Genomic DNA, 15,319 nt, shown 5'->3' with positions numbered 1-15,319 from the left:
GTGCTAGATATCAAAGAACTGCAGAGGCGAAATCGGAGAGAAATGTGAACGATGACAGCCGGAGGCAAGCCCGTATCTCAAGCATTATCGAGACAGCTACTGCATTCGCGCGTATCGACAGCTTCCCGCAGCGTCATTCTGCTTGTGTACGTGGGTACTGGCTGGCGGATGGCACTGACCGTTTGCTTAGTCACACTGAGAGCACGTGTGTGGAAGAGAGAGGTCTATCTGCGAGAGGAACGGAGAAGCGCGCAACTCATTCACAGTAGGCTGCTGCGTAGAAATCCCCGTGCCCGGTTACATCAGCTGACCGCATGCGCGCGCCGCCGCCCGGCGGCCAATCAGATTCGAATACGCTTTCCCGCGCCGCCGTCCCTTCCGTCCCCCTCCTGCGGGCGTCGCGACTGCAAAAAGGCGGCGACGCGGCGCCGCTTTTACATCAGCTGAGAGCTCGGCAGTGGCGGCGGCAGCGGTTCGTGTTGTTGACAGGCCGGCTATGGCTGTGGATCATCACCAGACGGGGCTGTGGGTGTTCGGCTACGGGTCTCTTTGCTGGAACCCGGGCTTCGATTACGAATGCTGCCTCGTCGGATGCGTGCGTGGCTGGTCGCGGAAGTTCTGGCAGGGCAACACCACGCATCGTGGAACTGAAGGAAAGGTAAGCCAGCTTGCTACGCCGTGTAGTAGTTTTCTTTCCTCGCAAAAAACTTCGTTATATCTTCGCTAGTGAATAAGCCGTGCCTGATAATTTAGCACTAGTAAGGCGACAAAAGAAGCGTTCCTGCCTCTACGTTCGGACGCGTCAACCGAATGTCTTTCACTCGGTAACATCGCGAAGTTGACGTGACGGCTGCTCTATAGGCTGCCGTTTAATGCGTTATAATATGCAGCTTCAATTATTTGTAACCTCGTGTGAATGTCGATTAGAAAAGTTTAACGGAATGTCAGACGTCGTGTTCCGGATCTGGTATTTGTCAAGGTCACAATTTTAATTTTTGACCGGACGATGATAGATATTTCATTGGTGTTGAAGCGCTACTATTTTGAAAAAGAAGTCGAAACGATCTGCGAAAGTCACCATTTTCTGTAACTATATACAGCGATTATGCGGAACTAGTATCCTTTGGTTCACGGAGAAACTAACATGATATTGTTTCTTCTCTCTGTGGTGTTCAGCGACTTGTCGATTCAAGAAATGAAATCTGCGATGGAAGCATAAATGTCGATTCAGAGGACGTATCTAATGCTACAATATGGAACATCACTCCTCACACGTGTCGTGGTTTAATGTCGTATGGCATACTCTTAGTGTGTTATGTCGCGTTTCCGGTCACATACAAAATAACGGTAGTCATTGTACGATCCAGTGTGCAACTTAAAAGTCACTCGAAATCATCAACTTTAGGTGACAGATGGGGGAAACAAGTTTTATACTAGTAAAATACACGCGCCAAGCGACTGCATTCCAAAGTAACTGTATCCAGCTGGGAGCTTCCTAAGCACAGGTGGATCTAGCGCGGTGACCTTGAACTACTTAAAGGACATTAGTCGCTCACCTTTCACAGCACGGCCGTGCCCGGCTCGCCAAAAGCGTCTTTCGTGCTTCCGTTAGTTTAAACGGCCAGTATTTATGTTGGTGACAGCATTCTGGCTTTGCTATCTTAGTGTTAATTCCAGTCGACTTTCTAATCGTTTCCGTGCATGAGTGTTGTATATTTGTTTAGTATATATATATGTGTGTGTGTGTGTGACAGAGAGAGAGAGAGAGAGAGAGAGAGAGTACGAAGCGTACGAGAGTGTTTCAGGAATCAGCCAAAGAATACATATGCGATTAGGGTTATTATCGTGCGGTGCCAATGCACGCCTGTTGAATGTTATTTAAACCTCTTTAATTTATACAGGAAGTGGAGAGAAGAATAAGAAGGAAAGTACACTGAAGATGGTATCCTTGGGAAGGGTGGAGGAGAGGAGGTGCTGATAGCCCCGTGACAAGAGTTGAATGTTTCTTGTCTCACTTCAGAGTTCATGCCCTACCGCGCTGCCCTCTTTCCATGCTGTTTGCCGACGTATCAGTATTGCAGTCCTTGATAATATATTCTTAAGGCAACGTCCTCACAACGAATCCAATCTGTATTTTTTCTATGACAAATTTAGTTGATGGAGCCACATTACTCTGGGCATCAGAATATTCTGTGATATGAAGTAATTCATATTTTTAATAACATGTAGAAGCGTGACAGACATGAAATGGGCTTTCTAACTGGTCACAGACCTGAATCAGAACTTCAAAAAGTGAATACCCTCACATTAGCCACTCGTGAAGTTGTGCATTTCAGCCCGACTCTCCGAATGTTGGCAGTTGAAGGTGATCAGTGCCTCTTGCGCGATTGTAGTGCAGGAATGCGTCCACAAAATAATCGACAGTCGGTAACAATAGAATTACTCTCATACCCTAGGACAAATATCAGACAGTCACAATAACACGTTTTGCAGTTAAAGAGAGGTTCGAAGCTTGCAGTTAATTCCCACCCCCCTCCACCCTTCGACGACTGTATTGATTTAGAGACGGGGCACCATCTCAGTTGGACAAGAACGAGAAATAAAATCAGACTGTAACGTTGTTGAAGAACGCACCTCATCACTATCTTGAAGTGTTTATGTAAACTAATATCAACGTGATCAGTCAGAGATTGCAACTCTGTTGCTGCTGAATGAGAGCGCAGTGTATCAACACTTTTCAGTTGTTTCCTTCTTTCCTCCCTGTGAAGAGACTGTATTAAGTCCTGAATTTACGCAAGTGAACAGAGAATTAGATGTATGCTAAACGCCATTGAACTTCAAGTTGTCACTTTGCATCGCGATGGGGAATATCGGCATGGAAAACGTTGTCGCGGTCTTCCTCTCCGTGTAGGATAAAATGGAAAGTAAACTGGGGCATTTGTGATCCTCCGAACGGTGGGCAGGGGAACACTACAGAGTCCCCAGGGGTGACTGGGTAGGTCACTGAAAAAGGTTTAGTCGGTGTAATATCGCTTATGGTCCCCATACTTAAGATGGCCGGCCAGTGTGGCCGAGATAATAAAAAATAAAAAATAAAATACAAAAAAAGAAAATAAAAGTGGTTAATAAAAATTGGATTCCAGAATGAGATTTTCACTCTGCAGCGGAGTGTGCGCTCATATGAAACTTCCTGGCAGATTAAAACTGTGTGCCCGACCGAGACTCGAACTCGGGACCTTTGCCTTTCGCGGGCAAGTGCTCTACCAACTTTTTTTTTTTTTTTAAATCTCATTTTGTTCGTTATTGTTCGTTTCAATTGTTCGTTATTGTTCGTGTCAATTGTTCGTGGCGGACGTCACTTGACGGCCGTTGAAGTTCGTTATTGATCCATTTACTCAGTTTTTTTATTACAGAGGGCAGCTAACCCTCTGACCGAACACGCTGAGCTACCGTGCCGGCTGGCCAACTGAGCTACCGAAGCACGACTCACGCCCGGTACTCACAGCTTTACTTCTGCCAGTACCTCGTCTCCTACCTTCCAAACTTTACAGAAGCTCTCCTGCGAACCTTGCAGAACTAGCACTCCTGAAAGAAAGGATATTGCGGAGACATGGCTTAGCCACAGCCTGGGGGACGTTTCCAGAATGAGATTTTCACTCTGCAGCGGAGTGTGCGCTGATATGAAACTTCCTGGCAGATTAAAACTGTGTTCGCAGGAGAGCTTCTGTAAAGTTTGGAAGGTAGGAGACGAGGTACTGGCAGAAGTAAAGCTGTGAGTACCGGGCGTGAGTCGTGCTTCGGTAGCTCAGTTGGTAGAGCACTTGCCCGCGAAAGGCAAAGGTCCCGAGTTCGAGTCTCGGTCGGGCACACAGTTTTAATCTGCCAGGAAGTTTCATATCAGCGCACACTCCGCTGCAGAGTGAAAAGCTCATTCTGGAAACGTCCCCCAGTCTGTGGCTAAGCCATGTCTCCGCAATATCCTTTCTTTCAGGAGTGCTAGTTCTGCAAGGTTCGCAGGAGAGCTTCTGTAAAGTTTGGAAGGTAGGAGACGAGGTACTGGCAGAAGTAAAGCTGTGAGTACCGGGCGTGAGTCGTGCTTCGGTAGCTCAGTTGGTAGAGCACTTGCCCGCGAAAGGCAAAGGTCCCGAGTTCGAGTCTCGGTCGGGCACACAGTTTTAATCTGCCAGGAAGTTTCATATCAGCGTACACTCCGCTGCAGAGTGAAAATCTCATTCTGGAAACGTCCCCCAGGCTGTGGCTAAGCCATGTCTCCGCAATATCCTTTCTTTCAGGAGTGCTAGTTCTGCAAGGTTCGCAGGAGAGCTTCTGTAAAGTTTGGAAGGTAGGAGACGAGGCACTGGCAGAAGTAAAGCTGTGAGTACCGGGCGTGAGTCGTGCTTCGGTAGCTCAGTTGATAGAGCACTTGCCCGCGAAAGGCAAAGGTCCCGAGTTCGAGTCTCGGTCGGGCACACAGTTTTAATCTGCCAGGAAGTTTCAAAAATTGGATTGCTGGGAAAAAAGGATGGATAAAAAAGTGGATAGAGAAAAAAAAGAAAAAAAGGGGGTAAAAAAAAGCGGTTCTAGGCGCTTCAATGTGGAACCGCGGGACCGCTTCGGTCGCAGGTTCGAATCCTGCCTCGGGCATGGATGTTGTGATGTCCTTAGGTTAGTTAGGTTTAAGTAGTTCTAAGTTCTAGGGGACTGATGACCTCAGATGTTTAGTCCCATAGTGCTCAGAGCCATTTGAACCATTTTTTACTTAAGATGAAAACAATATTAAACATTTCGTGAGGCCCATATATTTTCCTGTAGTGCGGTATAAAATTTTAATTGACCCTTGTACAAAGTGAGAGCTATTATTTCTCTTTTTTTTTCGAGTAAATTCCAGGTCCCTGATTATTCTTGTTCTATAATAAAAGTGAAACATTCATACAAGATACTTTTTGTATTTATATGAGACTCAAACAATATTGGATAAGTATGCAATAAAGGAAAATTTAAGCCAACCAAACGGTCACTTTAACTTTCTAGCAAAATAATCGTGTTGAAACGCTGAACTAATTTCACTAATCTTGAAGAAGACTTATTAGATATGGTAAAGATACATTACTTTCACTTCTGGCGTTGTTTGTTAATATGAAAACTGCCGAGTTGCACCGTGGCTCAAAATCCACTTTAAACTGCTGGTCTCCCTATAACTGGCTGGGTATGTCAGTTCAGAGGCCGGAGGAAGACAACGGCACACCAGCTATATAGCAAGACCATGTCTAGTAAATCACTGTGGTGTTCAAACCAATCTCCAGGTTGAAGACAGCTTTGCCTTAGAGATATGAAACTATACTGACCATTGCTGCGAGACACGCAGGAAGAGAGTGAATCTCGTTCTGCAAGGAATCGCCTGGGATGTGCGTCATGCTGACTCCAATGCCGTGGCCCTCTGCGCTAGGTTTCTCGGTCGAGGATCCGTGCTGGTAAACTCATCCTGATGTTCTTCGAACTACGCACGTACACTGCGAGCTGTGTCACACGTTGCATTGTCCTACTGGTAGCTGCCATCGTTCCGATGAAAAAGAAACTGCCGGGAGGGATGAACACGTTCCCCAAGAACAGATGTATACTTGTGTTGATCCACTGTGCACTCCAGGATGGCCATATTACCCACATAATGCCACGAAAACATTCCACAGACCATAACGGTCCAGCCGCCGGCCTGGACGCTTCCGAGGACTGTTGTAGGGTGTTTACTTTCAGACGTTTCGAAGCATAAAACGTGAGTCATCTGGAAAGGCCCCCTGTCCCCTCTCAGTGGACGTCCATTTGCAGTACTACCGTGCAAATTACAGCCGATAAACAACAGTCAGCATGGGTGCCCATACGCAGCCAACGTTCAGTGAATGGTCGTTGAGGTGACACAGTTGGTTGCCCCTTGGTTCAACCGGGCTATCAATAGCTCAACAGCTGCACGTCTGCTCGTCCATATCCATGTCTACAACCGTAGATTACCCCCTGTCATCTGGTGCGCTACACTTGGCTCGTCGCCGGTTTTGAATAGCGCCATTTTGCCATGCACGGTATACTTTAATTACGGCGGCACGCGAGCAGTTTACAAACTTAGCCGTTTCAAAAATTCTCTCACCCGTGTTTCGAAAGCCAGGGATCATGCCCTTTTGGACGTCGTTTCCGCATTGCAGAAACTTCTTTGTTTCCGCGTCCCCCAGTCACGCTTTATGTCCTCGCCACCTGTCGTCTGTGTGTGGATATTGCAGGTTGACGTTCCAACAACCCTACCACAACAATGGTCAAAATTTGATAATGATTGTGGTGTTGCTCACGCTGCTAAATACTGCATTTTCGGGCAACAACAATGTTATTATGTGGCAGGTGTCATTCGAGCACAGTTAATAAAGTCATTTCATATAATAATTAATAAACTAGGCACTCATCCTTTCGTGTTTCCCACGCTAGTCTCGTTGTAAAATCATGGCTCAATCGTCGAAAATCTAGATGGTGATGATTCCAAGCTCAGATGCAAAGAGGCCTAGGTTTTATTCTGCTATATTCAAAAGTTTTGTAGATGCGCTTCACAAACCATTCTTGAAGATTAAACTTGAAAACATCTTCCTCACAGTCACTGTTAAAGTTCACATTTTATAAGCTGACTACAATATGCGTCTTTCCAACATGACGTCCAAGACTTGACTTTTTATAGGTCCGACTCTCTAACAACAAACTAATAATCGCTTACGCGCCCAATAATCAGAGTTACAAGTACGTCAAAGATCATAGTGACAAAAGAAAGAATACACATAAGAATAATATCATTGCAATATAAACATATCGATGCATCAAAGTACCTCTACATTAATCAGATCAAATCTGAATGTTGTCTCAGAAATATGTTAAGTAGTTAACAGAAACACAGTAGAATATTGCTGGTATCGAGAGGTTCAGGTGAGCTGCCGTAATGGTTACGTAATTCAAGTACCATTACAACGTCGAACATAGGCGGTGGCAATATTAATGTGACTGGACCATCTAACAAAACTAGAGTGTACGTGAGTGATGTGGTGATGGATGATCTTCAACGTGTCGCACGAAGTCACGGGGTCACTATACACAACTTGTGAGCTGTTTCACGTGAGTCATGGGAAGGGTGCCCAAACAAGACTGCACAATTTAAATAGCACGCCATTTTTGTTCCAGTTGATTGGAAACGCTTCCTATTGGTCGGTCGCCAAAACATTACAAATACGGGGAGAGTTCTTTGGGGCACTTGGTGAATTGCGTCCAGTTTTCGGCCACAGAAGCGTACACTATTCGCCGACAGTTCGACGAGTAACTGTTAAGTTTGAGTAAAATGGTTCCTTGCTGATGTTTAGACTCCATAGCGACGTCGTACCAGCCGGTCTAATGAAAATATAGTTTCCGTTAATGAGTGTAGCCAAAAGTCCCCGAAACTCGGTACACAGTCGATCACAAAAAACTGAGCATATCGAGTAACATGCAGCGAATTCTGACAGTAGATCATCATCTAAACCGTCCATGGGTTCGACTAATGCCTCAACTGCTGTCAACAGGCTTTTTTCAACGGCGTAAATTCGCCGATTCTGTACTGGAAAACTAAAATTTGGATGACAATTTTGCAAGGAATGTCTAGCGTTGTGACGTATTTCCAAGTACACGACTACATCAACAAGCGTAATTGACAGATCTGGGGCTATGAAAATCATCGCATAAAACGTGAACAGCAGATACATGCACATTCAGCCACTACTGCAGACATAGAGCAGGCGGACTGATTGGCCCTTACTTTTTTTCGAAAAACCGCAGATAACGCAGTTTTGGCAAATGATGTACGTTATCACAATATAATAAGTAAGTTCGTTTGGCCCCAACTGGAAGTGATGGGTTCAAATGGCTCTAAGCACTATACATCAGAGGTCATCAGTGCCCTAGACTTAGAACTACTTAAACCTAACTAGCCTAAGGACATCACACACATCCATGCCCGAGGCAGGATTCGAACCTGCGACCGTAGCAGCAGCACGGTTCCGGACTGAAGCGCCTAGAACCGCTCGGACACAACGGCCGGCGGAAGTGATAGGCCTGGAAAACAAATTGTCCCGGTTAGAAGGCGCCACCTGTCTTACCGCGTACGAATGACGGACATCGTTGCGGGAGAAAATTCCTGGTCTTGTGCTCTCAGACCACTAAGAACTTGCAACATGACTATTTCCTATGGGATTACTTGAAGTCACGTTTTTACACGAAAAAACCGAGAACGAGTCCTGGGTTAAAGGAGTAAACTTAGCGCGTCATTGTGAAAATAGATCTAGAAATGGGAGGAAATGTCATTTAAAGTTTGGGAAAGCAGTTAGGGTTTGTCAACACAGTTGTGGTGGACATTGTTTTTCACACGTAACCACATTGTGTACTGATGACTACAAAATATAAGGAGTATCCCACTGTGAGAGAAGACAGTCAATGCCTTCATAAAAAATGTTTTTGCGGTTGCCTACATAACCGTGATTGTATCCAGGCGTGCACCTCCTCGTCCGAAACGAATCGACGGCTACTAAATTCTTTCTTTAGGGCTCCAGAACACGGAAATGGTATGACGAGAGATTGGGACTCTGGAGGATGTTTCAGAGCTTCCCACCGATACTTCTGCAGCGTAGTCAAAGCAACATTGCAAACAAGTGGCCTGCCCTTACACTTCCCCCATTCACTCCCGATATCACCTCATTTCTGTATTTTTTGGAGCCCCGAAGAAAGACATTCGTGGCCGTCAGTTTGCTTCGGACAGAGAGGCGCATGCCTGGGTTCAGTCATGGTCCCGTTGGCAACAGCTAACATTTTTCCATGAAGGCATTGACCGTTTTGTCTCAGTGAGATAGATATATTAACAGTTGTGGCGATTACTTTTTAAACTGTAAACAGTTTTCTTATTTTTTTCTGTTTGTCTCGTTTTCCTGTCACTGCCCCTGACAAAAATATTTCCACTTTTCATCTAACTAATGTGCTTTATTCAAAAATGAAACTGTGCATTCGTACTGGGACAGTCTTCATCGTTAATCATACAGGACGGATGAGTACGTTATCACATCATATAAACCGCTTCAGATTGACTGTCGTCATTATAGCAAGACGCATCGATCATAGAGAACAAAAATCATTGTTAGCGTTTTACGAAATTCTGTGTTCTGGTACTCTGTTGTATATTTTCGTAGATTCCATGTAATGACCAAACTGGAGAAAAAAATTTCCCTCACGATCTTGTTCCCTTGGTTGTTAGGGGCGCAAGAGATGGAATCTGGTGGATATGGGCTTTGTCTAGCTTAGAGCTGGTGGGCTGGTCTCTCCATAACCGAAAAGTGGGCTGTGGTCGGGCTGAAGAGCTAGCGACTATCCTATTATGGCACGAGTTTTCCAGCTCCTGTCAGAAATGAACTTTTGATGATTCTTGGCAGGAAGCATCACTCTCCACACAAATGCAGTTAGCGAGAAAAGGAAATGGCCAGTGACATTGCCTGCAGTCTTGTCCTGAGACATCGGTTGAAAGGTTGGTGGCTAGCGCTCTTGAAATCGAATTGTCGGTCGGCAGCCCTCCACAATGAAGATGTCGTGTGTTGTATTAGGAAGATACTCATCCACAGAGATAACAAAGTATTTTTCAAAAAACGGCGTCATGGAACCGCCAAAAACTGCAATAATGTGTAGTTAGTGACAGACAACCAGTGTCTGTCAAGCGAACACAAAAATAGTTAACTGTGAATAAATATACATCATAACAGCTTTTGGTGACTTCATGACACCTTTATTTAATATACGTTGAAGCACTGGTTACAGAAAAAGTATTTTTACGTAAGGAAAACAACTGAAAGTTTGTTTACCGTACCCAGAAGTGGAATGCTGAGTAGTTTTGCCAGTTTTTTAAAGCAAATTTTCTGTTTAGAATGTGCGAGACCAGTATTTTGGGTGTCTGAAGGACAACCAGGTGGAAGTTTTTGATTACTGCGAAGATTAGTGTAGAGCTTTCCGTTTCCGTGCGTATCCAGCCACAACAACTGTTGGGGTTATGTACGAAAATATCGCCAGTCGACGTGTTGCTTCAGCCTGTGAACGCATTAATGGTGTGATAATCCTAACTCCATCAGATTAAGCCGATTTATCACCATATGGCACGAAAGATAAAGGTCTGTTGGGAATTAACTAAATGTTCACCGCCACAATCTGGTTTCAGAAAGCTGACTCACTTATCTACTCTCTTGTGTAATGACAGAAAAAAAACAGATAATCGCATCTCAAGAAATTGTCTGTTAAGAGTCCCAGCCATCTGGCGTGATCATGATAGCTTTGTTCACCATTCTCATTATTGTTTTATCTGATTAGATTGGAGTGGTACGGTGACTAGCGGAGTATGTATGTAGATGTAAATGTAGAAACCGGAGAAGTGACAGATAAAAACGGCCGTGATCAGGTGAAACGCGTTTGACCAGTAGCATCACGAAATTTACCTCAGTAGCTCGACTGGTCGAGACTTAGGTTAGTAACGACGTAAACGAAATATTTCTATATATGGTTTTACTTCTTTATTTCTTACCGACAGTCTTGGCATTAACAATGCTCATAGATGGGAGCAAAACCTCTTTGTACCAATCAGTCAAATTTGCAAGTAGTTTGATACACATAACTTTTACCATGTTGCTCTGTGCAGGCAATCTCCTGTTGTTCCAGATGAACAGACCGTTTATAGACTGTATCAGAAACATACTCACCTATACGATTCAAGACAGGCGACTTTCTGAACTTCAAAAAAGAGTCTTATCGAAGAGACTGACCAAATTACACTGATCAGCCAGAACCTTATGACTACTGATCTACTATCGATGTAAACCCGTCCAGGCGATAGCAGCATCACCTGGCGAGGAATGACTACTTGTCAGAAAAACGCACGGTGCATGTAGTATCGGTGAGCGTGCTGTCCGTGTGTAGATAGGGGAAGGCGTGTGATCTACACTCCTGGAAATTGAAATAAGAACACCGTGAATTCATTGTCCCAGGAAGGGGAAACTTTATTGACACATTCCTGGGGTCAGATACATCACATGATCACACTGACAGAACCACAGGCACATAGACACAGGCAACAGAGCATGCACAATGTCGGCACTAGTACAGTGTATATCCACCTTTCGCAGCAATGCAGGCTGCTATTCTCCCATTGAGACGATCGTAGAGATGCTGGATGTAGTCCTGTGGAACGGCTTGCCATGCCATTTCCACCTGGCGCCTCAGTTGGACCAGCGTTCGTGCTGGACGTGCAATCCCCGTGAGACGACGCTTCATCCAGTCCCAAACATGCTCAATGGGGGACAGATCCGGAGATCTTGCTGGCCAGGGTAGTTGACTTACACCTTCTAGAGCACGTTGGGTGGCACGGGATACATGCGGACGTGCATTGTCCTGTTGGAACAGCACGTTCCCTTGCCGGTCTAGGAATGGTAGAACGATGGGTTCGATGACGGTTTGGATGTACCGTGCACTATTCAGTGTCCCCTCGACGATCACCAGTGGTGTACGGCCAGTGTAGGAGATCGCTCCCCACACCATGATGCCGGGTGTTGGCCCTGCGTGCCTCAGTCGTATGCAGTCCTGATTGTGGCGCTCACCTGCACGGCGCCAAACACGCATACGACCATCATTGGCACCAAGGCAGAAGCGACTCTCATCGCTGAAGACGACACGTCTCCATTCGTCCCTCCATTCACGCCTGTCGCGACACCACTGGAGGCGGGCTGCACGATGTTGGGGCGTGAGCGGAAGACGGCCTAACGGTGTGCGGGACCGTAGCCCAGCTTCATGGAGACGGTTGCGAATGGTCCTCGCCGATACCCCAGGAGCAACAGTGTCCCTAATTTGCTGGGAAGTGGCGGTGCGGTCCCCTACGGCACTGCGTAGGATCCTACGGTCTTGGCGTGCATCCGTGCGTCGCTGCGGTCCGGTCCCAGGTCGACGGGCACGTGCACCTTCCGCCGACCACTGGCGACAACATCGATGTACTGTGGAGACCTCACGCCCCACGTGTTGAGCAATTCGGCGGTACGTCCACCCGGCCTCCCGCATGCCCACTATACGCCCTCGCTCAATGTCCGTCAACTGCACATACGGTTCACGTCCACGCTGTCGCGGCATGCTACCAGTGTTAAAGACTGCGATGGAGCTCCGTATGCCACGGCAAACTGGCTGACACTGACGGCGGCGGTGCACAAATGCTGCGCAGCTAGCGCTATTCGACGGCCAACACCGCGGTTCCTGGTGTGTCCGCTGTGCCGTGCGTGTGATCATTGCTTGTACAGCCCTCTCGCAGTGTCCGGAGCAAGTATGGTGGGTCTGACACACCGGTGTCAATGTGTTCTTTTTTCCATTTCCAGGAGTGTATCTGAGCTTGACCGAGGACAGATTGTGATGGCTCGGAGGCTCAGCACAAGCATTTTGGAAACTGCGCGACTTTGATATTCGAGGAGTGCTGTGGTGAGTCTCTTCAACATGAGGCGAAACCAAGCTGAAACCTCGTCCAGACGTTGTGAGGCTGAGCGGAGACCGCTCACTACAGATGTCGGACGTCGTAGGCTGTGCGGACTCGTAAAACAGGACAGGCGGCCAACTGTGGCGGAACTTTAGTGCTGGGCAGAGTAAAAATGTGTCTGAACACACAGTGCACCGAACACTCCTAACGATGGGCCTCCCCAGCCGACGACCCATGCATGTGCCAACGTTAACACCACGACATCGTCAAATACGACTGAAATGGGCACGTGACCATCGGCACTGGACGTTGGGGCAGTGGCAGAGCGGTGCATGATCTATTGAATCCCGATACCTTCTTCATCATGCCGACGAGAGGGCGCGAGTCAATCGTCTTCTAGGTGAACAGCTCCTTGGCACCTGTACTGCGGGATGGAGACAAGATGGCAGCGGCTCCATGATGCACTGGGGAACATTCACGTGGGCACCCATTGGTCCAGTGGAGCTCGTGCAAGGCATCAAGACGGCCAGGGGGTACCGTACACTGGCTTCAGACAATGTACACCCCTTCATGATGATCGTATTTCCCGATAGCGCTTGCATTTTTCAACAAGATAATGCGCAATGTCATAAGGCAAGGAATGTGATGGAAGTGATTCGAGGAACACAGTGGCCAGTTAAAATTGATATGTTGTCGTCGTCGTCGTCGTCGTCCCCCCCCCCCGTCCCCCCCCCCCCCCCCCCCAGCCCCCAATACACCAGATCTGAGCCCGATCGAACACATCTGGGATTTGATTGAACGTGGCGTCGGAGCTCATCCCATCCCCCCCCCCCATATCTCCTCCCCGGAATTTCCGGGAATTAGGTGACTTGTGTGTCCAGCTGTGGTGCCAACTCTCTCCAGCGACATACCAAGGCCTCATTGCGTCCATGCCACGACGCATCGCCCCTGTTGGCCGTGCCAAAGGTGGACATATTGGCTACTAGGTAGACAGTCATAATGCTATAGCTGATCACCCTGTGTAGGGTGGTACGTACAATGCAACAGTAAATTTTTCTGATAATCATAAGTTTCTCATAATGTCTCAGGTTTTTTGCTAGAAAAATTAGAGAAGCGCTTAATTTTTGATAAGATCGATATCGACCCTACAGCAAACGTCGAATTATATATCATCCGCGACTCGATTACTGTGATAAACTTAACTACCTTTAAATAATCATTAATTAATTTATCCTCTCAGATAAAATACAAGCCGTGGATGTAATTGCGGCTTTCGGGTCGTTTAATACGAATGTCATGTCATCCCACTGTCACAGCAAACGAATTCTGTCATTTCGAGACTGAATGAAAGTCCTGAACACTCGTAACAGATCAAAACTGTAGTTTGGACTAATATTCGAATAAGGTACGCGCATACGGCAGGCACTTGCAATCGAGCCATCTGTATGCGGCTTAGGAACTGTCTCTCGAAATATTTCTGAAGCTGCTAGTAAGTCATTGTTTCCCCAGTAACATTCCTATCGGGGCGGCCGAAGTTAGAGCACTCTGGAAAAGATTCTGTGGGGACTGGCAGAGAAGGAGACATTAGGTCGATATACAGTTGAAAAGACTAAAGTATTGTATAGTAATATTGCTGAAAGGATGCAGATGATGTCTAACGAAGAGATTGATGAACCAATTTATATGTCTGGACTAACTACATGAATTCAGCGGGAAGATAATAATGGTACGAAGTTCATTTGGAAATGAAATGTCTCATTCAGAACTTACCTCATAATCTGCTTGAAAATGAAAGCCCAAAACCATTGTATACTACCGGCTGGAACCTATTGTATCAAGATATGAAACATAACTTACTCAAAATGTGATAATAGTCGATAGAAAGAAGTTTGTTAGAAAAAACTAAAAGATATTGATGGATGAAAAAAAGATTAAGAGAAGTTACAGGAGTTGGGCTCTTTTGAAACTGAAATAGACATCGGCTGGGCGTACATCAAGATGAATTCTTCGTGACAAAAAACGACAAAGGTATTGACGCGAACGGAAGGTGGGCAGAGGACATTTAGAAGACAGGTACGCCATATTTGCATTTGTAACGCTGAGTTCTCTCATATCCTGAGAGTTCAAAAAGAGGTCTTGATCTAGTAGATCGTGAAAAACTCTTATAACGATGCTATTCGTACACATTGTACAGACAGCACTTGCTGGAGACGTATCTGTGAGACCGTGAGAAATGTCCGAGCGGGTAAACGACGATTTGAATCCAGCTCATCACGAATGCGAGTCCGTAGCATCACCTCGCTCGGTCCTTAAGAGAAATTTAGGAAGTCGGAGAGTGGAAGTGATTGAAACTTCGATCTGGGTCGTGAAGCTGGTTACACGATTGTCGTTTAAGTACACTACTGGCCATTAAAATTGCTACAACACGAAGATGACGTTCTACAGACGCGAAATATAACCGACAGGAAGAAGATGCTGTGATATGCAAATTATTAGCTTTTCAGAGCATTCACACAAGGTTGGCGCCGGTGGCGACACCTACAACGTGCTGACATGAGGAAAGTTTCCAACCGATTTCTCATACACAAACAGCAGTTGACCTGCGTTGCGTGGTGAAACGTTGTTGTGATGCCTCGTGTAAGGAGGATAATGAGTACCATCACGTTTCCGACTTTGATAAAGGTCGGATTGTAGCCTATCGCGATTTCAGTTTATCGTATCGCGACATTGCTGCTCGCGTTGGTCGAGAACCAATGACTGTTAGCAGAATATGGAATCGGTGGGTTCAGG

General features: G+C 46.2%; 1 protein-coding gene across 1 annotated transcript in view; it reads left to right on the top strand.

The window, feature by feature from the left end:
• The first annotated feature begins 406 nt into the window (after positions 1-406).
• The window catches only part of LOC126249533 (putative glutathione-specific gamma-glutamylcyclotransferase 2), a 35,135-nt gene continuing 20,222 nt past the window's right edge, over positions 407-15,319 (top strand). Inside the window, exon 1 of the mRNA XM_049951195.1 lies at positions 407-658. Coding sequence (XP_049807152.1) covers positions 497-658 — 162 coding nt within the window. The 5' untranslated portion in view covers positions 407-496. The remainder of the gene's footprint in view (positions 659-15,319) is intronic.

Source organism: Schistocerca nitens, chromosome 3 (genome assembly GCF_023898315.1).
Source record: "Schistocerca nitens isolate TAMUIC-IGC-003100 chromosome 3, iqSchNite1.1, whole genome shotgun sequence".
In the NCBI taxonomy this organism is placed as follows: Eukaryota; Metazoa; Arthropoda; class Insecta; order Orthoptera; family Acrididae; genus Schistocerca; species Schistocerca nitens.
The sequence above is the reverse complement of the archived record's forward strand: the minus strand, read 5'-3'. Positions and strand labels throughout refer to the sequence as shown.